Source organism: Dysidea avara, chromosome 5 (genome assembly GCF_963678975.1).
Source record: "Dysidea avara chromosome 5, odDysAvar1.4, whole genome shotgun sequence".
Lineage (NCBI taxonomy): Eukaryota > Metazoa > Porifera > Demospongiae > Dictyoceratida > Dysideidae > Dysidea > Dysidea avara.
The window spans coordinates 19,740,213-19,767,649 of NC_089276.1; the positions used below are offsets into that span (position 1 = coordinate 19,740,213).

At 38.2% G+C, this 27,437-nt stretch overlaps 1 protein-coding gene and 1 long non-coding RNA gene across 2 annotated transcripts in view; one reads left to right on the forward strand and one right to left on the reverse strand.

Moving 5' to 3' along the window:
• Window positions 1-3,320: 3,320 nt before the first annotated feature.
• The window catches only part of LOC136256290 (uncharacterized), a 220,142-nt gene continuing 196,025 nt past the window's right edge, over window positions 3,321-27,437 (reverse strand). The window contains exon 12 of the mRNA XM_066049211.1: window positions 3,321-3,556. Coding sequence (XP_065905283.1) covers window positions 3,390-3,556 — 167 coding nt within the window. The 3' untranslated portion in view covers window positions 3,321-3,389. The remainder of the gene's footprint in view (window positions 3,557-27,437) is intronic.
• On the forward strand, window positions 9,157-11,705 carry LOC136256532 (uncharacterized). The gene is made up of 3 exons (XR_010701534.1): window positions 9,157-9,253; window positions 10,531-10,602; window positions 11,369-11,705. It is a non-coding gene; the product is annotated as an uncharacterized lncRNA (long non-coding RNA).

Sequence of the window (27,437 nt, forward strand, 5' to 3'; positions counted from 1 at the left end):
TGTAGAACCGTAGATAGAACAGTAGAAGTTGAACTGTGAATCAAATTATGTGCTATAACTTCTTCCTTTGCACAGGTAATGAAGACAATAAAATTTTGAACTTTACAGTGCACCAGAACAGTGGAGCAACTGGAAAATTTTGCAGTTTGCAAGACCCTAGTCTGGCCAGTTAGATATTGCTTATTTCCCCATACTATAGGACCCTACTTTCTGCCCTAAAGTCTCTTGGAGCTTTGCAGTACATACTACACATATTATTGACTTACACTCAATACGTGCATGCATAACATACAATGTCCATTCCATATAAAATGAGTTTGATTATTTAGCAATTCTATCGAGTGTAACAGTCATACAAGAAATGAAGTATTGTGCTATAGTATGTATGTGCTGCACTAAGACCGCATCTATTTCCCCTATAGTTATAATATGTTCTCCACTTACTGATCCTCCCAATGGAATGATTGCTTGTTCACTGGGAGATGATGGAATTGCTAATCCTGGAGAATCCTGTGCCTTTACATGTGATGATGGTTTTCAGATAAATGGTAATGTTGGGAGAACATGTCAAAATGATGGAAAATGGAGTGGTGCTGGTACTACTTGTAGCAGAGGTACGCATGTATGCATTATGATAATTCCTATGACTGTCACTGATCCCTGCAACTCTTAATAAATGCAGACCACTTAGAAAGCATAACTATAATAAACTGCTTCACATCAAAATCAGTCCTGAAACATATAAAGTACCTTTAGCTGCGTCCCCAGACCCCCCCACTCCATATATCTATTTATAATTACCTTCCTTTGACAATCTCTGGATCTGCCCCAGCACTTAGCACTTGTATACATGGTATGAAGAGTAATCCAGCAGTTAATGCAGTGTTTATATAATAATATTATAGTGAAAACATTTTAAAGTCAGTGTGTTGTAAAACATGATCTGTATAAATGTGTGTGCTTATGTATACTATACTCTCTCTAGTCTTATTTACAAGTACCTGTACCATGTTTTAGTTCCTGTAGCTGTTATCACTCAGCATCCTGAAAGCCATTTAATTGACTTGTATACACACAATTTTAGTACTACCTTAAAATGCAGAGCACGTGGGTACAAGTTGATGTATTCATGGACAAGAAACAACATTCCTATTCTACCAAGCAGTCATTTTGTTGTCAAGGGATCTGACCTAGTGATCATAAATGTTACACCATCTGACAGTGATCACTACCAGTGTATTGTTAGCAGTCTTAACCTAACTGTGCATTCAAAATATGCTACTGTGACAGTCAAGGGTAAGTGGGTACATACAAGCCATTAAGTATATAATGTTTAAATACGTAAATATATGCACAGAGATTTCTACAACACATGTACGTAGCAAAACTAGCACAAGCATTCTTTACAGCGTTCCCTGTCATAGAGTAATCAGTGCATATTTATAGTAGTCTCACACAACTATTTATAGAGGAAAATATTGGTGAGCAAGGGTGTCAGAGTAGGTGCGACCAGTGAGGCCAGAGCCTCACCACTTTTGTCTCAGTGAAATAAAAAAAAATTAAACTTGATGAAGCCAAAACTAAAAGTAGTTAACATGTAATACTTGGCATTAATTTAATAACAATAATGGACAGCAACAACACTTATTTAACCTATCTTTCACTCAGAACAGCTTCATGTCGACTTCGTCTGAAATATGCGCCTCTAAAAATAATTACCGTTATACTAGCTTTGGCTTTGTTTCTCTTTGTAGCTGCTTTGGAAACACTGCTTACTGTTTATTAGTAGACTCAAATGATAAGGTTAGGAGTTAACAGTATAATGGAGGTGCTTTTTGGTCAGTCTCCATTGAACACTTGCACACAGTACTACAACCAAAAGGTGTCTCCAAATGTGCAATTTTAAAAATTTCCTCAGTCAAACATGTATATATGTCACAAAAAAACAACTTAAACTAATGAACTATATTACTTTTAAAATGAAATAGGGATCCAAGCAATAAAAAGTAGTGAAACAATACATGAATGATGTGTGGATGCGTGACAGACAAGTGTGAATTTTACTTACAGGAACCAAGAAAACACTGTTTTCACACATTCATAGCTCAATAGTGTCTGGATGAATCACCACTAATCTCTCTGTTTTATAGAGAAAATCTGTAGAAGGAGTACACGGTTCAATACGTCACAAGTATTTTGCTGCTCTCTTAACCTGGTTGGTTACCTTGGAATTGAGAACACAGTGTGCGACGTGAGCCTGCTATGCATAGTGTGATGATAAAGATACTATAATAGGGCTGGAGGTACACAAACAATCTTCCCATTACTAAGTCAAATATATACACTATTATATACTCAAAAATGCTCTTAGGAAGTTTCCAAAGTTATGCTTGTCATAATATAGTAAGCTTATTGTTGTTGCTAAGAACAAAGCCGTCATTTAAAGTTATTGTTGTTGCTAAGTACAAAGCCGTCATTTAAAGTTATACAACTCCTATGCCAACCACTTACACTCATAACTACAGCCTTACAAGGTTGATTTTTAATTAGGTCTGCACCGATTATGCTTGCATGATTAGGGGTACAATGATTAGGGGCACAGTAAGCAGGCAAAATCATTAAGCGTAATTTACACTCAAAAATAAAACATTTGTGCATAGGACTTCAAAGAAGCTGAAACACTGGTATTTTGCATGATTTAGCCTAGATTTACAACTCTTTGTGAAAGAAAGAGTGGCTAAAGATAGACATACTTTAATAGAACAGTCACTGATGCATTAGATACTAGATATTCTAATAGAGCAGTCAAGATACATATTTCTAAGGAAGTATTTGAGTAAACTGAGAATAATACCATAGGAGAAATTTTGGAGCAATAATCAACATCATATAGGCAATTTCAAAAGCATAATAGGCTCAGGTCTATGTTTAATTATATAGCTACATACTTATGCACATAGTACAGTAGGCTGCAAAAAAAAGTTTACGTTTCGTAATTGTAATTATGCTGTAGTAGTGTAATTACGAAGCGTAATTACGAAGCGTAATTACGAATTATGCTCTATTGGTAACTATGAATATATTGTAGATATGGCTGGTGAAAAACTACTTCTTTGCATAATTATGGATTACGGTCAAAATGTAATTACAGTACAAACATGGTAATTACTTAGTAATCAATGTAAACTTCTTTTGCAACCTACTGTAACTATATCCAAGGGAGCACACACATAAATATATGAACATAACTATAGATTTGCTATAGATATACAAATATTAAAGTCAGTTGCTAATTCAACTAGTTCTGATTCTAAGTGTGTATATGTATATATACTTCAAAACTAAATGTGACACACAAGTAGCAACTACATGTACCAAACAATAACATGTTAAATACATGTTGGCGGTGGGGAAGACCAAGCACCATTTACACAATTTACAGTCATCGCTCCAATAAGTGTAAAGGTGCTATTCACACAGCTGTATGTAGCCATAATTCCATCCTGCTTCACCAATACATAACCATTAGGTGGATCACTAAGCGGTGGACAGGCATCTGAAACATAATTGAAGTATGTACAATAAAATGTCAATTAAGTTTCAAGTATAAACACGGATGTACAGTAGTAGTTAACATGTCAGAGAGCAAAGGTAATTTGTGCAAATTTTTTTGAACAAGTTCTTTTAGATCATGCATGCCTTGATTAGTTGGGTTTCATTATCATGTTTTGCAATATAATATTAATACCATGCCTGTCCATGCAAAGTCCTTATATCAGCAGTAATCCTAGGTTTTACTGATATCTAATCCAAAACAGCCAAGCTGTAAAAAAACAGTGCAGCCCTCAAAAAGGCTATGGTGAAAAAAGATGTGAAATCCAAGGTGGCGGCCAAGAAATGGCTGTGATGGTAGGTTAATGGTAGGTTAATGGTAAAATTTTAATAAAGACCATTCAGGTGAATTTTTGTGCCATTTGGTCTTGGCAAAAAATTCACCTAAATTGCCGTTATTAAAATTTTTACCATTAACCTACCATCACAGCCATTTCTTGGCTGCCACCTTGATTTCATATCTTTTTTCACCATAGCCTTTTTGAGGGCCGCACTGTTTTTTTACAGCTTGGCTGTTTTGGATTAGATTTCATTTATTTTTGTATTTGTATACCACAAACTTTGGGACTTTTTTAACCTGTCTTTTTTTTCTTTACCACAGGAAGAAGAAAAGATGAAGCAGATGTACTTTAAATATTTCTGATTTTATCAGTAAATGTACAAATTATATGTGACTGAATTTGCGAAAAGGTACCCTTTTCACACATTTTACATGATAACAAACAAAATAATGTAACACTTGACTCCTTTTACTGATTAACTTGCTCTTAGTTTCAAAATGCAACCAGAGAATTTAGCTGCATTCATGGAAAATTTCAGTCAATTATATGTAATGATTAAAAAGATATGACGCATCAAAGTTCAAAAAATGGGTCAAATTTTGTGTGTGAAAAAGGTACCTTTTTGCAAATCCGGTCACATATATATAATACATATATTTATTACAGAACTCTCCATGGTGGTTTCTTTGTAACTGAACACTCTACAAGGTGACTTCTTCTTGATGCCCTCTCTACAGGGTGAATTGTTAGTAGCTGAATAATCTACAAGGTAACTTCTTCTAGCTGATCTCTCTACAGGGTGATTTGTTTGTAGCTGAATTCTCTACAAGGTAACTTCTTCTAACTAATCTTTCTACAGGGCAATTTGTTTGTGGCTGAATTTTCTACAGGGTGATTTCTTTGAAGCTGAACTCTCTACAAGGTAACTTCTTCTAGCTGATCTTTCTACAGGGTGATTTGTTTGTAGCTGAACTCTCTACAGGTGATTTGTTTGCAGCTGAACTCTCTACATGATGGTTCTTTGTAGCTGAACTTTCTACAAGGTGACTTCTTCTAGCTGATCTTTCTACAGGGAGATTTGTTTGCAGCTGAACTCTCTACATGATGGTTTCTTTGTAACTGAACTCTCTACAAGGTGACTTCTTCTAGCTGATCTTTCTAGAGGGTGATTTGTTTGTAGCTGAATTCTCTACAAGGAAACTTCTTCTAGCTGATCTCTCTACAGGGAGAATTGTTTGTAGCTGAACTCTCTACAGGTGATTTGTTTGCAGCTGAACTCTCTACATGATGGTTTCTTGGTAGCTGAACTCTCTACAAGGTAATTTCTTTTAGCTGATGTCTCTACAAGGTCACTAGTTTGTAGCTGAACTCTCTACGTTATGATTTCTTTGTAACTGAACTCTCTACAAGGTGACTCCTTCTAGCTGATCTTTCTACAGGGTGATTTGTTTGTAGCTGAACCCTCTACAAAGAAACTTCTTCTAGCTGATCTCTCTACAGAGAGATTTGTTTGTAGCTGAACTCTCTACAGGTGATTTGTTTGCAGCTGAATTCTCCACATGATGGTTTCTTTGTAACTGAACTCTCCACAAAGTAATTTCTTCTAGCTGATCTTTCTACAGGGTGATTTGTTTGTAGCTGAACTCTCTACAAGGAAACTTCGTCTAGCTGATCTCTCTACAGGGAGATTTGCTTGTAGCAAAACTCTCTACATGTGATTTGTTTGCAGCTGAACTCTCTACATGATAGTTTCTCTGTAGCTGAACTCTCTATAAGGTAACTTCTTTTAGCTGATGTCTCTACAAGGTCACTAGTTTGTAGCTGAACTTTCTACATGATGGTTTCTTTGTAACTGAACTCTCTGCAAGGTTACTTCTTCTAGCTGATCTCTCTACAGGGTGATTTGTTTGTAGCTGAACTCTCTACAAGGAAACTTTTTCTGGCTGATCTCTCTACAGAGAGATTTGTTTGTAGCTGAACTCTCTACAGGTGATTTTTTTGCAGCTAAACTCTCTACATGATGGTTTCTTTGTAGCTGAACTCTCTACAAGGTAACTTCTTCTATTGATCTCTCTACAGGGCGATTTGTTTGTAGTTGAACTCTCTACATGGTAGTTTCTTTGTAGCTGAACTCTACAAGGTGATTTCTTCTAGCTGAACTATCCCTTTCCATAGTTGCATGAACTCCCTATAAGGTACCTTTTTCTAGCTGATCTCTCTACAGGGTGAATTGTTTGTAGCTGATCTCTCTATAGAGTGACTTGTTTCTAGCTGATCTCTATCTCTATACAGGTTGCTTGTTTCTAGCTGATCTCTTGAATTCTCTTCAGGGTGACTGCTCTATTAGGATGACTGCTCTATTAGAGTATCTCGATCTCGCACTTGCTACACCAAGTTGGATTTCGTGTTATAACTCCGTGGCTTTAAGTCTGATTCTTCTATACCATTGAAGAGCCTTTCTAAGATGATTACTCCATCTATATAGCGATTTTCAAAGCATTCCCCCTAGCGGTTTATCTGGTAGGCGTGGCAAGTAGTCCTTTTTTATTAGCTAATCTCGATTACGTAATTGTTACACACTGTTGGTTTTTTCGTTGTATCTTCCTGGTTTTTAGCTCGATTTCTTTCAAACCACAAAAGGTTTGAGGTTCAATAATTAACCTATTCACCCACCGATTTTCAGCTTCTTCCCATACGCGGTTTACCCTGTAGGCGTGACAACATATTGGTGTTATTTTTCGTGAGTAATCGATCATAACTCTTTACCTGTTTATCGTATCCTAGCCAAATTTGGTACAGAGATGCGCCTTTATACCCCTTTCTGTGTGCCAAATTTCAAGGCAATCGGATATGGCGTTCGCGTTTTATAGCAGTTTTTGTAAGTGTGCGAAAAGAGGAAGATAAATAAGAAGAAAAAAAAATGAAGAAACTAAGCCAATTTTTGAAGTCGCAAATCTCGGGAACGCGAGACGCGCTTTCGCTCTAATTTGGAATGTGGAGTGCTGAAGGTGGAGGGAGTGTCCATAGCAAAAATCGTCTTGTTTCATCAAGGCAGCACAGAGCTACGGAGGTGCGAAAATTGCGTTTTCTTTCTTCCTGTCAATATACTACGGGTGTTGCGCGCCGGCTTCTTGGGCCGCATGACACACTACCGTGTGTCTTGATCAGTGAAAATGTGACCCAGTCTGGGAAAACCGGGCTTATCGCCTATTTAAAAGTATTGAGAAACACCGGTTTTAAGTATTAAGTGTGTTGTAACTCGCCAATGGTTGAAGCTATGTGTACCAATTTTTCACACGTTTTACATCAATTCCTTACCTTCCACTGTGCAAGTAGCCAACAACTAAGTTTCCCACCATTTTAGATAGTTTTTAAACCGAGGTTGACTGTATGAGGTGAGCTGCAAAATGGGTGGGAGGCGGGGGGCCTGGAAGGAGGGTAAGATGGTGTTCAAAAATTGATAAGAAAGGTGTAGGGATGAATTAGGCCAAGTTTTGGGCCACTGAGGTCTCAAAATTGGTTAAAATGAAAGGAAATTCACAGCAGAGGTACTTATTCAATACCACAGAGCTGTACAGCCACATACAGTCATCCCCAGGCTGACCAGAGCACCATTAAGGCCTTACACCGCACGTACGGATTTCCACTGGGCTTGGGAAAAGCAGCCAGCAAAACCAAACCACTCAAGTCTAGCTGATTTTGATTGTGGAATTAGATAGTTTATTCATGTAGCTTTGTGTCCTGGGTGAAAAATTGAATCTGCTGACATGGGTGATAAGACCAGTTTTCTCAGACTGAGGCACAAATTTGTAATTGTAACCCACCCAAAAACAGCTTATAGCTGTAAAAAAAAGTGCGTGTCCAAGTAAAGCAGAGTTAACTGCGACAAAAGTAATGATATCATAATGCGGCCATGTGCGAGGTGTGTAAGTTGTAAAATTAATATTAGCTAATCAGATAACACAATGTTATTGTTAAAGTGTTAATGTGAACTATGTGATGCTGCTAGTTTTTAAGTATGTGAGCATCTTCATAAATGCCACATAAATTTAATTCTCAATAAAGCAATGTGTATAGATTCTCTGATAGTAATAAATAGTTTGAGTTTGGCCACCTTTCCTTTGTTCGTAGCATTGGTGTATACAGGAAAGGCGGCCAAACTCAAACTATTTATTACTATCAGAGAATCTATACACATTGCTTTATTGAGAATTAAATTTATGTGGCATTTATGAAGATGCTCACACACTTAAAAACTAGCAGCATCACATAGTTCACATTAACACTTTAACAATAACATTGTGTTATCTGATTAGCTAATATTAATTTTACAACTTACACACCTCGCACATGGCCGCATTATGATATCATTACTTTTTGTCGCAGTTAACTCTGCTTTACTTGGACGTGCACTTTTTTTACAGCTATAAGCTGTTTTTGGGTGGGATTTCAATACTTTTTGTTAGAATAAGCAATGCACTGTTGATAACAGTAGGTGAGTTTCCATGGTTTTGACAGAAACCCCAGATTACAGTGACAGAATATTAAAATATAACTGTAATTTTAGTGGCCAGGGCCGCCCACATTGGGGGTAACTGGGGTATTTTGCCCCCTACCACAGCCCGAAAGGGGCCACTTGAATACCTGTTTAAAGAAAGATCGATATACTCTAATAGAGCAGTCAGGATCTAGACCCTTCCTTGCCCCTGGGCCCCTCTTTAACTCTTTTCCCTGGGCCCTCTAATTTCTCTGGACGGCCCTGTTAGTGACATGCAACTGCAGTCAACTAACACCCATTTTAACTAGTAAACCCTTAAAAACACTTTGCCTTTCATCTTGTACTGCATTGAAACGATCAAGATACTCTATTAGAGCAGTCACAAAACAGCTGTAACACAGCAATCAACATTTAGCATAGTTACAACTTCTGCTTAGCATCGGATTGTATAGTTTAAATTACTAGCTACTTACAGACTTTACAATATAAAAATATGGCACTTGTAGAATTGTGACTGTTCTATTAGAGTATCTCGATCTACTTCAAGCATTGACTAATTCAAGTGAAGAAGCTACGCCCCTGCCAAGAGATCTTGTGAAATGAAATGAGAATAGTAAAGAAAAGGCAAGTATGTACAGAGACAATAGAGGGGCGCGTAATTACGCCCTGTTGTAAATAAACGCCTTTAAAATTTATATTACTACTAAATAAACGCCTTTAAAATTTATATTACTACTAAATAAACGCCTTTAAAATTTATATTACTACTAAATAAACGCACCAGAATAGGCTTGTGTGGCTGTTGTCTCCAAGGTTGTCTCATTACTTGTCTTTTCGTGTTGAAGGGATTTAGTCGCAATTGGTGAGTTTAACTATACATGTATTTGTGTTGTAAAACTTAATTGTAAAAAGGCGATTAGCACATATCATGATAAACATGTATTTGTCACAGTAGAGTCTCTCATGAAGTCACGATTAGTAAAAAATTTACTGCTATATTTAGAGGTTGTAGCGTATGTATATCTTAGTATCTTAATAAATAATCCCCATGATCACTAATCACTAATAGTACAGTGAAAACTGGTCATTATTCAGGCCGTAGGGACAAAACTGATTTTCTAACCTTGCCTTTTAAAGAGGTGGCTGCATTATGCGGCTTTAAAAAAAGGTAAGTAGCATGCTGTTCTAACTGGCTATAGAGATGGATTTAGTGTATGACAGCGTATGAGACAGTGAGTGCTGGCAGCACAATCTGTTAGAGCACCAAAAGCACTGCTTCAGACATAGGCAGTTGACTGTCAGCCCCAAGTGTAAAAAATTTCACTATTGGTCCTTATAAGCTCCTGATGAAGAAAGTGATGAAGTCATTATCCATAGGATATATTTTTCAGAGTATCCATTTCAGTTCTACAATATAGTAGCCAAGCATAAGATGAACATAACACAGCATTCCAGTAGTTTAGTGGTGACCACAACACTGCCTGAGTTAAACTGTGGTGAGATTTGAGACTACCAGAAGCCCTGGAATGTCTTCAACATATGAAATACCAAATATCTAATGCCTGGCTTTCATCCACAGTGGACCTGTCTTGGTGGCCACTTGTACAGAAGGGAAACAGCTGCCACACAGTCTTGCGAGCAAAACAGCTAGTTGCCACACCCCTTAATTATCAATTTGTAAAATCTTTAGCAAAATTGTGTGTGCGAGCAAGTGCGATGTGGCATTGCCGTGTATACGGTTGCTGCCCAACAGTGACGCATCACGAGTATTGAAGTCACAATGCGTTACTGTATCATCCATCTAAATGCAATCTCTGAATGTGTCATTTTGTGTAGAGAGCAATCTTCCACAAGAAGTGACCTGCAGGTTTCAGTGTATATTGTTAACCATTAATATTGTTCACAATATTGTGAACTATATGTACAGTGAAACCTCACTTAGTGGCCACCTCTTTAATAAGACCACCTCATTATATTGGCCACCTCTAGTAGGTCCCAAATATAGCTAAGCATTACTTATGACCTCATTAATAAGGCCACCTTGTTATTCAGGCCAACTTTTTTGGTCCCACAGCCTGCCATATTAATGAGGTTTCATTGTACTTATGTGAATTTTTATTTTTCGTAACTTTTCTTCAGGTTTACTGATGGGCACTATGAAGCATTGTTGACTGGTATGTGTATAATGTGGTGACTTGAAATGCTAAAACAGTACGTAGCATGTCTTGTATGTACAGTAGGTTGCAAAATAAAGTTATCGTTTCGTAATTGTAATTACGGTGTGATTACTAAGTAATTACCATGTTTGTACTGTAATTACGTTTTGACCGTAATCTGTAATTATGCAAAAAAGTAGTTTTTCACCAGCCATATATACAATATACTCATAGTTACCAATAGAGCATAATTCGTAATTACGCTTTGTAATTACGCTACTACAGCGTAATTAAAATTACGAAACGTTAACTTTTCTGCAGTCTACTGTACATGTAATGTGTTGTAATGTGTCCACACATCCACACATCTTAGAAATAAATATAATTGTATTCTCTATAAATAGTCAGTTCCATTGTGCCACTGGGTCATAAGTTGGTTGAGTATGGATCATCCAGGGCACTTGAGTCACATTTTGTCCTAGCCAAGTGGATCTCATCCACTGACAGAATATACAGGATCAGATCACGTGTATAAATTACGGTGGAACTTGTTTATTGCCACCTTCACTCATTCAGCAGGTAACAGTGTATAAATTCTCAATTGGAATTGGCTTTTCAAGAGTGGTTGTCTTTCTATACTAGTGGCCATTAAGATAGGTTGTACTGATAGAGTGTACATACTAGAGATGCAACAATATCCTCCACTTAGTGTCATTTGATAGTGATGCAATGGAGACTATGTATTATTGCATTTAAATACTATACGATTATATTGAAACTCTAGCACGTATTTATAACAGGAATGTTTGTTAACTGTTTAGACATACTGGAGCCACACCCACTCATCTGGATTCTACAAATGGAGTCATACCAACTTGTTGTCATCATACTTACTCGTTACTCCCATTGTGTTTGGATGAATATACATGCCGTCATGTGAGACTTGCTACCATGGTGGGCCACTGGAAAACATTTGCATAGCAGTTATATTACAGTCATTATTGTACAATTCTTACATTATTGTTGTGAAAAGTGTTTGTTATTCATGTTTCTCCTCTGTATGTTGTAATTACATGTGTAATTTTGTGTGGGGGTGCTATAAAATGCAATAATGCATGGTGACAATTGTATTAGGCAATTTTGCACACTTCCTTTTAAGCTAGCTACATGTGCTAATTACTCACAGCTTGTGTCAACAACTGGTAACTGCAGTTGTACTCTTGTGTCATTCTTTAAGCCGCGCCCTTAGAGGACAAATTGTGTGGGGGCGGCTAATTTCAAAACGAAGGATGGTATGTAGCACCAAAGATTATATCTATGGACTATAATCTATGGCAGCACACTTCTTGGTGGCTATATGTACTGATTAACTACATAGAGCGCCAGTTCATCAATACCCAGTGACCGCAGTTGTGCTCTGCGTCATTTTTTAAATTCCGAGTAAAATTCTTAGAGAGCAAATGACGTGGGGGTGACTAAATTCAAATTTCAAACTAGCCATTCTCGAAAACAAATGTTTCAATCTGAACGAAACTTTCAGAACAGTTTAAAGACACATTGCCCTACATACCAAGTGAGTATTGCGGAAAACAACAATCTGGGATTTGTATTTGGCCTCTAGGTCGACTGAGGACGACTGAAACTTCGTTTGGTGCTGAAATCATGACTGTAGGGTAATCATGTATGGTGAAATCGATGATGTGAATCTTGAGGTGATTGAGTGAATACTGAAGCGATAACAGGGCGATCAATGTTCGGAATGCACAAAGGAACGCAAGGCATACACCTGCGGTTGCATCTAACCGCATGCGATAAAAAAAAAAATATAAAAATGAAACTTCCCCTTTGATGTCGGCAACCTCGATCACGAAACAATCGGCATGGATTTGCTTCACTGCTTGTATGGTAGTTACTAGTGACACGATGAGTTCAACTCCAGAGTTTCAGAGGGATAGCGTAAGTGACGGGTGGATTACAGGAAGGCTGAATTTGACAACGTTCGTTCTTGTAAAATCCTCACGTAGTGGTTGCGTCATTTATTGTCTGCTGCGCGCGTTTCTGCTTTACTGGCCGCGCGACTCACTACCGTGAGTCTTGATTTCATTAGCTATATGTGTTACAATGTAGTGTTGTTGCTTAGCAATGGTTATTTATTTATTTATTTATTAAAGCTTTTCAGTACAAAAATGTACAGATGGGTATACATGTATATATTACATTGACAAATAATCGATTTGATAATGCACTGATGGCACACTGGCATCCTGTGCCAGTGCCCAAAAATAAAAGTAATTATAATAATTAAAATTAGTTCTATTTATGTAAGAATTACAGTAGGTAAACCTATTAAATATATTAGATGATAAGTTACTAATATAGCTACAGGTGATCAAAGTTCATGAAGGGTTGACTGTTGACACAACTGCCACAAGGACAAAGGTAATGGAATTTATGTGGGTCATCGGAACTGAAGTGTGTGATAAAATGGTTCCAGAGAAAAGCTTTTAATCATCTTTTAATAGCATCTGCAAATAAGCTAATATTGATGATTGGCAGGGAGTTCCAAAGTCAACAAATTTGATTAAAATAAAAATGACGCTCTCTGTTGGTAAATATATGTTATGGTGTAGCTTGACTGAATTAGATCTTGTAATACTCTGAGAGAAAGATACGTAAGAATTGATGTCAAAGCTTGGGGTTGGATTTTTCAGACAGTTGATTAAAAACATTATAATTTATCTGATATTTCGAAGGTATACATTAAGGGAAGTAAATTTAGATTTATTAGCCGTGTTTTGTAATCTGAGGTTAAGTCATGTAAAATGTATTTGGTTGCCCTACATTGAAGCTGTTTGATTTTAGAGATGTCCTTGAAAAGGTAAGGTCACCATACAGGTGCACAATACATAAGCTGTGATCTAACTAAGGATCAAGACACACGATTGTGTGTTGTGCGGCCCAAGAAGCCGGCGCGCCACACCGTGGGTATAATGACAGGAAGAAAGAAAACGTCATTTTGACACTTTTTTAATCTCGGTGATCCCTTATCCGATTGGAACCAAATTTCCTGCAGAGTTGTCCGCCAGCCAGGGGAGTCTACATACCAAATTTGAAGGAAATCGCTCCAGCCATTTCCGAGATACAAGCTGCCAAAGTTTCGATCGTTTTTTGTTTTTTTTTCTTCTTCATGTTTTCGCACACTTGCAAAAATTGCTATAAAACGCAAACGCGTATTCCAATCGCCTTGACATTTGGCACACAGAAAGGGAGTCCAAAGCGAATCCTAGAATCAAATTTGGTGCAAATCCAATGAATGTTTAAGGATTTATGACCGATTGTTCACGTAAAACAAGATCGATTTGTTGTCACGCCTACAGGGTAAACCTCTTCATGGAATGAGTTGAAAATTGCTATGTAGATGGAGTAACCATCATAGGAGTTCCTTTTGGTGGTTTGAAAAGAATCAAGATAAAGGCCATGGAGATATAACACAAAACCCAACCTGTATCGCAATTATGCAATCGATTTTTATGAAAAAAGTATTAGTTTTTATGCCTACTAGGCAAACCGCTTAGAGCAATGAGCTGAAACTCAATGTATAGCTGGAATAATCTTCACAGAAAGTCATTGCAGTAGTACAGAAGAATCGGATTACAAACCACTGAGTTATGGCCCTGCCATTACAGGAGTAGGGCTTCCATCTTAACAAACAAGAGTTCTGGGATGCTGTCCATCTGGGTGGGGTCTATTCTACTGAACGGAACAATGGACTAAACTACGGAACGGAATGCTTTCTCAAATTGAAGCTTGCAGCTTACCATTGCTGTACAAGTTATCGGTAGCACTTCCAGCAGGTAATCAAACGTACCCCAAGAAAGATAAAACGAATTTAAGGATCGATTGTGGGTTCTTGTTGGTTGTCATTTGTAACGAAGTACTAATTGTGGGAATAGCTGACTCAATGCGTTCATCTTCAGATGTATCTAGTAGGGAACTTAATGCATGACTTGCTTTTACTAGTATGTGAGTTGTTTTTGCTTACTTTGACTTTAGAATGTACCGGCAGTCTGGGGCCCAGCCTTTCTAATCGGCATAAATCAGTATGTAGCTACACTACAAAGGAAACAAGTATGGTGACAAGGTGAATCAACTCAGTCTAAGCAGAATCTAAAGGAATTTTGTGCAGTGTGTGAGGAGCAAACATTCAGATACTTCAAGGAGGCTATATTGTGTGAACATCAATGATTCAATAACAGAGTAGTGGACTAATGCCAGATATCTCAGCCTGAGTAGTAAGTTGAATCCAGGATGGGGTTTATTTTACAGAATGGAATGCTTTCTGAGTCAAAACTTGCAGCTTGGCTAGCCGCTATCCTTGCTGAAATTGCATTTTATCAGTGGAACCTCCAGGAAAATGGAATAGGATAATAATAAAATATTAATAGCTGTCTCATGCAGTGATTGTTCTACTACCTGATATATCAGGCAGGTCTCTTCAATTCATTTATTGCATGACCAAGGCAAGTTTTCTCACTACAGTACAGTAGCCAATTGGATGTCATTTGTTTCTGCTGATCTTGACAAGATAAATAGTTTAGAAGACCACTCAATTTCTTCTGTTTCAGAGCATTATATCCACAGAGAAATTAACTAGAAAGTTACTGGTGACAGGAAAAGGCTAGGTGATCATGACTTTATTCAGTCTAATAAACAGAATATATGGTTGATTGAGCGAGGTATCACTTTCAGAATGTTCAGACGACCAGTGATGAGATGCATGGATTCATCAAATTTTTGTTGCAGTTGGAGACATTAAATATCCAAAAGCAAACTGACTGTATAATAATAATTCACTTTCTTTTTATTTTCTCAATTTTGAGCCTGTATACAAATAATTAAATTTTTCTTAGTCAATAGAAATCCTAAAATAAGATGGGAGAGAAAATTTATCTTTGTTTACCTATACTGTACAACTTCAAAGGAAAATGAAGAAAACATACAAATCAATAAAATTAGTACAACTACAATAAGGTGAATTACAGATTTAAATACATAATATGAATTAGAGCCTTCAGATAATTATTGCTCCTTGTAGATGGAAAAAACAAAGACTGGTGAGACCTTGGTTAATTAACGACAGTGGTTGGAGATTAAAAGGGTGGTAACTTCTTGAATATGTTGCAAAGTGGAAGTACAAATCATAATGGGATATCAATTTCATTATGAAAAAATTGTATGCATAGCATTACTGTATTCATCTGTCCTCCACTTAAATATGCTACAACAGTGTCGGTACATTGGTAGTCTACCTTGAAATCTCAACTCCAGAGTAGATCCAACACAGAGCAGCCCGCACTGTAACAAATACATGTGATCCCAATGTAATTTCATGGACCAGCTGGACTGGGAATCACTTGAAAATAGACTAACAAATTTAGCCTGTTTTGTATAAGTGAAACATGTGAAATGTTACACTTAAGAAATCCTAGGATTCTTAGCTGGTATGTAATTAATGTGAGTGCTCCATTTCAGGTCTGACTAGATACATTGAAATTATACACACACATCTTGGTCCAAATCACATTTGCCTGGTGGCTATGGGCATGGTTTCACATGTATATAGAAGGCTTATAATTGAAATTTGGTTGATCTTGGAGTTTTGGCAGTTAGCCTGATTCAAGGCTAGCAGTCAGGCACATCCTTGAATTTGTGCAACAGAAAAAAATCAGCTCACTATTGAATACGGCATTAGTCCACTGCACCGGCTGTTGATTACTCCATGCATACACTTCAGTGATGTTTGTAGAATATAGCCTCCTTGCGGTCTGCCAAAATATTTGCTCCTCACACACTGCACAAAATTCTTCAAGTTTTAATTCAGCTGGCTCTTTCCTGCTACCAGTGTCTTCCTGCTTGCTTTATTTGTACACTGACTTATGACTTGAAAAGCCGGCCCAGACTGTTTTCTAAAGTCAAAATAAACAAAACAGCTCAAATAAAGTGCCCTTCTTGATATATTCGTAGATGAACCATGGATGAACATCACTGATATAGCTCATCCCACAATTAATACTTCATTACTAATGACAACCAACAAGAACCCACAATCGATCCTTTAATTCTTTTTATCTTATGTTTAATCACCCACTGGAGGTGCCACTGATAACTTGTAAGGTCAGTTTCAGCAATGGTAAGTTGCAAGCTTCAATTTGAGAAAGCGTTCCATTCCGTGGTTTAGTCCATCATTCCGTTCCATTCTGTTCCGTAGAATAGACCCCACCGTCCGTCTGCGCTACGGATGGAAGTTACTGAATGTTCCCAGCCACTGTATCTGTGGGGCTTCTTTCACTATCGACCATGCCATGGTCTGTCAACATGGGGGCTTAACCTTTGTGCAACACAATGACTTGCGTGACATCACGACAGGTTTATTGTCAAGGGTGTGTTCAGATGTTGCTACTGAACCTCCCTTACAGCCCCTCAGTGGTGAAGTAATCACTCCCAAGTCTGCCAACTGACAGGATGATGCCAGGGCAGATACGTGGTTTCTGGGGACGGCGACAAAGTGCCTTTCTTGACGTAAGGGTGTTCCACCCTAATGCACCAAGTTACCGTAACTTCAGCATACTATCTGTATATCGTCATCATGAATTACAGAAGAAGCGAGAGTATGGCGAACGTGTCCGGGAGGTGGAACAGGCTTCCTTTACCCCTTTAGTATTTTCCACAACCGGCGGAATGGGAAGAGAAGCACTAACATTCTATCGAATGACATGCTTTCTTGCCACAGCTCAACATCTTATAGTGGCATTCTGGCATGGATTCGCTGCACATTGTCCTTTTCATTCCTTCGTTCTGCTACAATGTACATCCGGGGAACACGATCTATCTTTCATCGTTCCAACAATGCTTCTCCGGAAATGGGCCATATTGCTGGCCCTAGGGACTATTAGTTGTCCCACTTTCAGTTGTCCAACACACCATATCAAAAACTCGTGTAAAATTAACAATGTATTTACGCAAGCCATGACGTAATTGTTTTTATTACGCGTAATATACAGTTAATATTGAGTTACAGCTTTTAAAAATGTATATTTTTAGCAACCTTACGTGTTCTGTAGCTTGTGACAAATTTTTTTGGGCGGTTTTGCATACCTGAGAGTTTCGGCTCGATGGATATCTAAAAATGAGGCCAGTTTTTGGGCGGTTATATCTTGCAAATTCGCTCCAAACAGCAACGGGTCTGAGATATTCCCATACACAAACAATACTAGTGGGTGCGCTTTTGTTGACACCGCGCTTTTATACAGTTTCTCTATCCAGTAGCCTTAGGATACGTCTTTTGTTCGGCCGGAAACAAGTGCAAGAGTCCTCGAGCTACGTTTCGGTGTACAGCAAGTTGCCGTACGGTTTCTATTAGTGCTTGCAAATTGGCAAAGAATGAAGTCGACTAATTGACTCTAACCGCAGGTAATAAATTGTTGCCATATAAGTACAACCAATTAGTGCTGTTTATTCTGTGGTCACATTCCAGCAGCATCCCTGTACCACCGCAGTGACACAAACTTATGTAGCCATTAACAAGTAACAATTTAAAAGTATGCTATACTACTTTTTTCTTTGGGATATATCACGTCCTGGCAAAAATGGTGTCCCAACCATTACACCTGCCCCTAATGATGAAATACTTTCTTCCACTAGAAAGGCTACATCTACATTTTGAGCTAGCAATCGACTTTGTTATCGCCAAGACTATTAAACATTATAACTTCCCATTACACATAACGGACAACACCAGGACTACTTTCAAAACAAAGCTTTGGCGAATGGGAAGATCATTTTCTAAGATTGGAGGAACAGCATGGAAAGCACAACTTGACTGTTGGAAATGTGGGAAAGATGCAACTTGGAACATGGCAATTAATGAAACAGAAGTGAAGACCCAGCTTTTGCGAAAGAGGAGGATTGCAGAAGATAAGTTAATGAATGAGACCAACAAAAGACAGAAGTTGGAAAGCCAGGTAGATAACTTGGAGAAAACTGTAGAAAAACAATGAATACAAATACTTAATTTGAAGTTAGGCAACGATTCAATACCACAGCGTTCACAGAAACCTTGGTCAGAGCTCACTAAACAACAGCAATACCACAGAAAGAGAAAACTTGCAAAGAATCTTGAAAATATCACCAGCCTTTGTGAAAGTAGTAGCTATAAGCCCTGTAATATGGAAGTACAGAACATTGATACAGGTGTATGTGAAGTGATAAACTTTAGAACTGGACAATTCAAACATATTGATACAAAAGAAGACAACAGTGTACATTCCACCCTTTATGTCAAAGACAGATATGCTATATCAGACCACAGCTACCATGAGTTAAGCATGCTATCAGATCTACCATCTTCTAGTAAAATTAAAAAGCTCAAGTCAGAACTGAATTCACAATATGACATCAAAAAGCACCAGGAAATACCATCAGAGTCCAACAGAGTTTAAAAGCTAGAATGACCCTGTGCTTGAAAAACATAGTATACAAAACAAAACCAGAAGATATACCATCATGTTTCCGTATCAAACTGACTGGAGATGGGACACAGATAGGTCAGGGATACAGTGTGGTCAACATCGCATTTACCATCTTGGAAGAAGGAACCAAGGCTTGCTCAGCACAGGGTAATCACAGTATTGCCATCTTCAAAGTGTCTGAGTCTGATTATGATGCTCTCTGTGAAGCGATGCAGGACACCATCACTGAAACAAAAGAGCTGACAAATATTACTATAAATGGCAACACATACAATGTAGAATACTACTTAGGAGGAGATATGAAATTTTTGGCTTTAGTTTGTGGTATTGACTCAGCAACTGCTAAGCATTCTTGCATTTGGTGCAAGTGTCCTTCAGACCAGAGAAACAACATGCAATTGGTGTGGTCTATTACAGATAGTGAGCATGGTGCAAGGACTGTTGAAGAAATATCAAGGATGTCAACATTGGGTAAGTTCAGCAAGAAGCGGTTTAACTGCTCCCACAAGCCAATGTTCGATTTTATTCCCATCGACCATGTCGTAATTGATACACTGCATTTATTTCTACGAATTTCCGATGTACTAATAGACCTATTGATTCGAGACATTCAAAATCTAGATGGAAAAACAAAGACCAACCACATGCTACCCAGTACCAGCAGTTTTTAAATGATAGTTGTAAAATTCACTTTAGATTCTACACAGAGAAAGAAAGAATCGAACAAAACCAAGTGGCGAGACCTAACAGGACCCGAAAAGAAATGACTGTTTGATAACATTGATATACTAACATTGTTTCCATCCCTTGAGAATAAAGATGAGCTACAAAAGCTATGGAATGATTTCAATGTTTTAGTTAATCTTTTATCGGTTTCAAATAAACCCTATCCAACAGAGTTTGACAAGCAGGCAAAACAATGGGTCAATGATTTTACATCTATCTATCAGGATAAAGATGTCACTCCTTACATTCACTGTATGTCCATGCATGTTTCCCAGTTCCTAACGCTATATGGGAACATTGGTATATTCACTCAGCAAGGCCTTGAAAAATTGAACAACTTCACAACAATATTTTATCAACATGCATCCAACCATAAGGAGCAAGAATCACTATTGCAGGTATTGGAAAAAAGAAACAGAATAGAGGAATTAGAAGCTGACAGTTATCAAAGAGAACTGAGAGAGCAAAAATGTACGAAATGCAAAGAAAAAGGCCACAATAAGAGAACATGCCATAATTTAGCCATGTAATCCAATCAAATTCCTTAAACATATGTACCACATGTGTATATAGCTGTATAAAGGTTGCCACATTTATATTACAACTTTTATTAACTGAGTCACAATAATGTTTTGCAGATGAGTGATAAAATTAAATAAACTGTTCAGAGTTTTGAATGTTCTTAGATGCAATTAAAATATCACCAAAGTGATCAAACACATGCTGACAAGTGCATGATTTCACATGATAGGCTCAAGTAATACTACTAAGCCCTTGAACAAGTAGTCCACAAACCTGAAGCGGCCTGGTGGACAGCTGCCTGGAAAGATTTACGTAGAGATCAGTCATCCCTCGAGGTAGTCTCGTGCCCAGACCCCACCCACTGCGTTGAATAGGGTCTGGTGACTTACGCTATGTTTTTGGGCCCGCCGCCATATTGTTTACGCATTTGTATCCACAGCTGTAGTCGGCCATTTTCCTAGTTCCAGCCTATCAAATCGCGTTGTACCTGAATCAAGGCGTCCGATTGGTCAGAAAAGAAAAATGGAGTAGGGCCCAAAACTCCTGCGAATGTCACCAGACCCTATTCAACGCAGTGGGTGGGGTCTGGGCACGAGACTACCCTCGAGGCCAACCTTGTCTTTGCCAACATGTTTATTTAAGCAGGCATCAAATAACTGCAGCTGTAGACACGTATTGATCACAAATTGGTCGAACACTACTGGCTTTAGGCACTGAGTAATAGTAGTCAAGATAGTACGATGAGACAGTAGCAGCTGTAATAATACTCTATTTAATTCAAGCATGATTCATTCCAAATAATGGTCACCTAAAATGGCATGGCGTTGTGTGAACTTATGCATTCAATAAATGGACCTCTACCAGACGAGTGCAATTACAGGAGACCTTGGCATGGGCTGTGTGTATCTCGAATTTACGAAAATTAAGTGAGTGTGTGTGGTGTAGTTAAATCTACGAATGCTTTATAGGGGTGGTCACTACCCAATAGACCTGTAGAGCCATCTGCGACCGGGATCAAGGTTTTTGATCAATGAAAATATATCTTGATCGCTTAAAAACAGCCTTGATTGCTTGATAATTTAGCACGTTTTTGTAAATTCTTGTTTTGTTTATGCACCTATCAATGTCAAGTCTCACCTACCCTAGGTCGGGCAGAGGTGGGGATTTGCAAATGCTACATGACAAATTCCCCACCCCTGGGGACAACTTCGAGTTACAAATCCCCTACTAACTCATATTATTTTTTCTGGGAATCACTAACAATAAGGCCAAGTATGGCTGTTCGTGTTGCAAATGTCCCTACCTTGGGGACGAGTTTGGGTGACGGAATCCCCTACAAATCCCCACCCGCTGCCCGACCTGGGGTAAGTGGGGTGTGACATTGATAGGTGCATTACGAGCTTGCTTAATCACCGCTTTCTAGGAAGTCTTAATCGCTTAATTCAGTGCTAATTTACCTTTTGATCACTGGATTTGATTTTGATCCCGGTTGCAGATGCTTCTATAAGACTATTGGTAGTGACTACCCCTTTCATGTGGCCAGATGATACTTAGTATACTTTTTCTTTGTGGCATCATGGTCGGCATATACTAGGGTCTGGTGAATTATCATATAATTAGGTTGCATTGGTGGGTGAACATTTAGCTCTGGTGTCTGGAGGTGCTTGTTGTTTTGGAGCCAATCGGTGTGTGTCGTGATGATGGTAAGAGGCCAGATGGCATGTCATTGATTCCTTAGTCATGGGGTTTACCCTTGCTCTGGGACTTTACCATTCGGACACCCTGGCCCATCCAATTTATCTACTTCTGCAAGTGGTGCCAGCTGGCTGGTAAACTCTGCAGAGTTAGCTAAGATGAGACAATATTCTTCTCTGATTTCACTTCTCCCCCTCTATGTGTTGAGACTCTGATCATTTGTACATTCATTAGTGAGGCAGATAGTTTTGGGTAATGGAACAGTCTGGTGATAATAGGGCCACCTGATTTTTAATTCAGAAGGCTGCTGCTATTGATGTTCAAGTGCTACAAAGCACCAGCATTCAATTTTTTTGTGATAAAGTTCTGCCATGCTTGTCCATGAGATCACATTCACCAATGGAAATTCACAACTTTCTCTAAAACAATTCACCAGACCATATCTTGCTGACCGATGTCCGTGTTTGCGATATAACAAGAATTTATTCTATCCCTACCCTGTTATATGAGGTAGAAAATCCCTATCCCAATGCCCAATCCAGAATAGGTCTGGTGATGAATAACATAGTGTCTTATGTACATTACATACAGTAGTGTGTTTTATCATGTATAGATGTAGAATACGTAGTTCAGTTATTAAATAATTATGTCTCTGTTTCTGCCAAATGTAGATGAATTACCATATCGTCGTTGGAAGCAGAATGTCAACAGATACCCAGTGTCTAGCTTTGATGGTGTGATGGGTCTACCTGGTGATTCTGGTGGATGATAATCAACAACACTTCGTCGTTTGCGCAGATGAAACTCAATGCTGCTTAAAACAACATAGGCATAGTCACCATGTTTATTAATTCCCCTATAGTGCCATCGTGTTCCAAGGAGAAAATTTAAATCAGAATATTGCTGTATTCCGTACCGTACGGTTCCCTGGACAGTGTTTGTTGCAATTCCTGCTTGTTGTAAACCACCTGTGAACAGAAAGTAATCAAATCCCATTGTGATCTTAACCAATGGTGAATCTTTTCTTCCACATGTGAGTGACTGTTTTATTTTAATACCAAGCTCATTGTAGAGGCTGTACGGTTGTACTGCCGGTGGTACTGGAATATTACTGGTATTAACAGTGGTGCTACTGGAGTTGTTGGGGATGGATAACGGTACTATGTCACTGAATTCACGCCATTCGTCACTGTCATCATTGTACCCAACATAGTGTATCTTCACTCTGGACCCTTTCCTTTCTACTACTTCAATAGGATAAAGTTTGTCTCTTCTCTCTCTTTTGACTCTTGGCAGAACGATGTCATTCATTTGTTTGTAGTCACGCTTATTTGTACCTGATCGCAAGTTGTAAGGATTCGCCATCGTCAATACTACTGCTAGCACCTGCTTGGTCGTTAACAACAGTATCCTGGAAACAATTAACTATTACGCAAATTAGTGTAATTAGAACTAGATACAATTATTGTACATGTTATATTTATGGTAAAAGAAGCAACAATATGTATTATGTTAAAGCATAGCCTCGAGTGCTATATGAAAAATAAAGTACGAGGTGCACAGCTGAGTATTTTATTTTTCATATAGCACGAGCAAGGCTATGCTTTAAATGATTTATGGAACTTTCTAGTCGTGTAGCTTCACCATGCACTAAGACTCGTAATTAACAAGCGTTGCACGAACTATTAGCAGCCTGAATGCACACAAACTAGTTTAACAAATTAACTCACGCGTATTTCACCATAGTTTGGCATAGTAGATGTTCATCGCGTCTTTTGGTAGGTTTTGCTCGCAACCCACAATCGATTCTATTGTGAGTCACATGGTGAAGTATTTCCGTGATATCTCCAGGACTTGTCCATTTACATCAACAAACATAACAGCAATGTTACCTTCTCCCACCAATCATTGAAGCATTTAGGTATGTCTATAAAAGCAATCCAGTGGTGGAACTCGTATTGGCTTGGGTGATTGATCACTCAGCGCGGCGAGGCTATCAGCCTTCACCAACTTGGGTGATTAGTCGTACTGGCGTGAGCCCCGTAGGCTATTAGCCTACACTAAGGCACGTGGGAAACTGTGCTTTATTGCCAACAAAGAGTGCTTTATTGCAACCGCAAAGAGTGCTTTATTGAACCAATAAAGCACTCTTTGTGGTGCAATAAAGCACTCTTTGTGGTCGATGAAGTAGTTGGCTGGCTGAGAGTGTACTTTATGAAATTTAAAGTACACTTTTTTCTTTGATCTCGCCCACGCAAAGTTCTATAAAATATTATAATGTCTACTTGAAGTATCTCCGCCTTTAAAATTTAATGAAGGATGACACGGCATACCCTGGCCAATTTCCAGCTGGCAAACAGATGATGAGACGATCAGCACTCATTAGATGCATACAACATAGTTCAGTTTAGATCTACTCAGGTCATGCGACGTTCTCAAAATAGGCAGTGCAGTTAATCCATGACACTTGTCATCTGCTCGATTTATGAACGGCTCCACACATTGTTCACAGAAAGTTGGTCTATTTAATAAGTCTGCAATGGTTTATTAGATGGCTAAAATTATAGTACCTTGGTATCCCCGAATGAAATTTTCCTTGCCGCTTCCCAGACCGTTTAGCCTAGACAAATCACGGAGAATAATTTCGATATACTAAAATAAAATGTTTTGCACTTATACGGCTTTACTTTACACTTTCCTTTAACATGTTTTGATATGCTTGCTCCTTGGTGCTGGGGGTGGCAGGCAAGGGCAGTACATCCAGCCAGGGAAAAAAAACAATAAAAAACTGAGTTATATGATTAGAAAGTCAACTCTGTGTAGCAAATGCGAGATCGAGATAATCTAATAGAACAGTCACCCTAATAGAGCATTCAGCTAATTTATTTACTCCATTATAGAATTCTATTACATTACAAGTTATTCTGTAGGGAGTTCAGCTGCAAACAGTTAATCTTATAGACAGTTCAGCAAGAAGCAAGTCACACTGAAGAGAGTTCAGCTATAAATAAGTTATGCACCCTGTAGAGAATTCAGCTACAATTAAGCCACTCTCTAGAGAATTCAGCTACACACAAGTCATTGTGGAGAGAGTTCAGCTACAACCACATCACCCTGCATAGAGTTTGGCTACAAAGAAACCATCATGTAGAGTGTTCAGCTGCAAAAAAATCACCCTGTAGAGAATTCAGCTACAAACAAATTGCCCTGTAGAGAGATCAGCTAGAAGAAGTCACCTTGTAGAGAGTTCAGCTGCAAAAAACCACCCTGTAAAGAATTCAGCTGCAAACAAATCACCCTGTAGAGAGTTCAGCTATAAACAAGTCACCCTGTAGAGAGATCAGCTACAAAGAAACCATCTTGTAGAGAGTTCAGCTACAAACAAGTTACCCTATAGAGAGATCAGCTAGAAACAAATCATCTTGTAGAGAGTTCAGCTACAAACAAATCACCCTGAAGAGAGTTCAGCTACAAAAAGATTACTGTGAAGATAGTTCAGCTATAAGAAGTCACCTTGTAGAGAATTCAGCTACAAAGAAACCATCATGTAGAGAGTTCAGCTACAAACAAGTCACCCTGTAGAAAGATCAGCTAGAAGACGTTACCTTGTAGAGAGTTCAGCTACAAAGAAACCATCATGTAGAGAGTTCAGCTATAAACAAATCACCGTGTAGAAAGATCAACTAGAAGAAGTTACCTTGTAGAGAATTCGGCTACAAAGAAACCATCAAGTTGAAAGTTCAGCTACAAACAAGTCACCCTGTAGAGAGATCAGCTAGAAGAAGTTACCTTGTAGAGAGTTCAGCTACAAAGAAACCATCATGTAGAGAGTTCAGCTACAAACAAGTCACCCTGTAGAGAGATCAGCTACAAACAAGTCACCCTGTAGAGATATCAGCTAGATACAAGTTACCTTTTAGGGATCAGCTACAAACAAATCACCCTGTAGAAATGTGTGTTGGAAACAAATCACCATGTAGAGATTTCAGCTAAAAACAAGTCACTCTGAAAAGAGTTCAGCTACAACAATGGGAGTTTCAGCTACAGTTCAGTTATATTTAAGAAGTCACCTTATTACCTATAGTATGATTATCTTTCATTGTTAAATATACAAACATTTTGAATCAGACAAAAAACTGTACACAACATTTCTTCCTTTGTTCCACAATTCCTGCAGAAAAGAAAAAAAAAACAAGTTAGAAGGAAGCACCAAAGCCAGTTAATGGCTGGCTTTGTGGCTTGCAATACAAAAAGAAGTGATATCTAAACCAAAACAGCCAAGCTGTAAAAAAAGAGTGCGGCCCTCAAAAAGGCCAGGATGAGTAAATATGTGAAATCCAAGGTGGTAGCCAAGAAATGGCTGTTATGGTAGGTTAATGGCAAAAAATTTAATTATGACAATTCAGGTGAATTTGGTGCTGAATCCTAGTAGTGGAGGAGGCAATGCAAATTCACCTGAATTGTCGTAATTAAAATTTTTGCCATTGACCTACCATAACAGCCATTTCTTGGCCGCCACCTTGGATTTCACATCTTTTTTTCATCCTGGCCTTTTTGGGGGCCGCACCCTTTTTTTACAGCTTGGTTGTTTTGGTTTAGATATATATAGTTTGACTGTAACTGATGGAACAATGGTTTTACTAAAAGTTCTTCGAACAAGTCCCAGGGTTTTGTAAGCTTTCTTTAGGATGTAGTCATAATGTTTATTCCAATTATCACTGATCAAAACACCCAGGTCTTTGTGTAAATGGGAGGAGTTTATAGGATTGCCATTGATGCTATAATAAGTTGTAAATTTACATTTAAATGAGAGATGAGTACTTTTGGAGGAATGAAATGATAGAAGGGATGTTGTGCTCCAACTTGACAAGCAATTTAGATCATGTTGTAGAAGCTGCATATCACTAGGTACTTAGGTTATTTGCTATGGCTCAAATTACCTTAGAAATGGTCCCCATAGCAACATTACCAAGTTAAGGGTTGCCTGACAATGGCTTCCTAGCTAGTATCTGAACAACTATTGCTAAAGATTGTGTATGGTATTAACATGGAATAGCATGGGTAGCAGTGAAATTTGGGCACTCCTGGTGCATTGAAAATATAAATTCCACTTAGCTTTGCTTCATGAGATTTTATTCATTTTTAATGCAACACCTGTGGTACACCCACTGCTTAAAGGTTCTTAGTTTACTAAATTGTTACGCTGCTTTACTGTAGTTGTACTGATAGTAAAATATCAGTAACTTTTAGTATATAGAACATGTTGTTTTGAACTCTCAGTAAAACATCAGTGAATGCGGCTTTACTGAAAAGTTACTACAGGAGTAAATTATTAATTGTTCCATATACTAGCTGACTTACCCATGCACATCTGGTAAATACAGGTGATACAAAATTATTTTAGACAAACTTGTGAGAT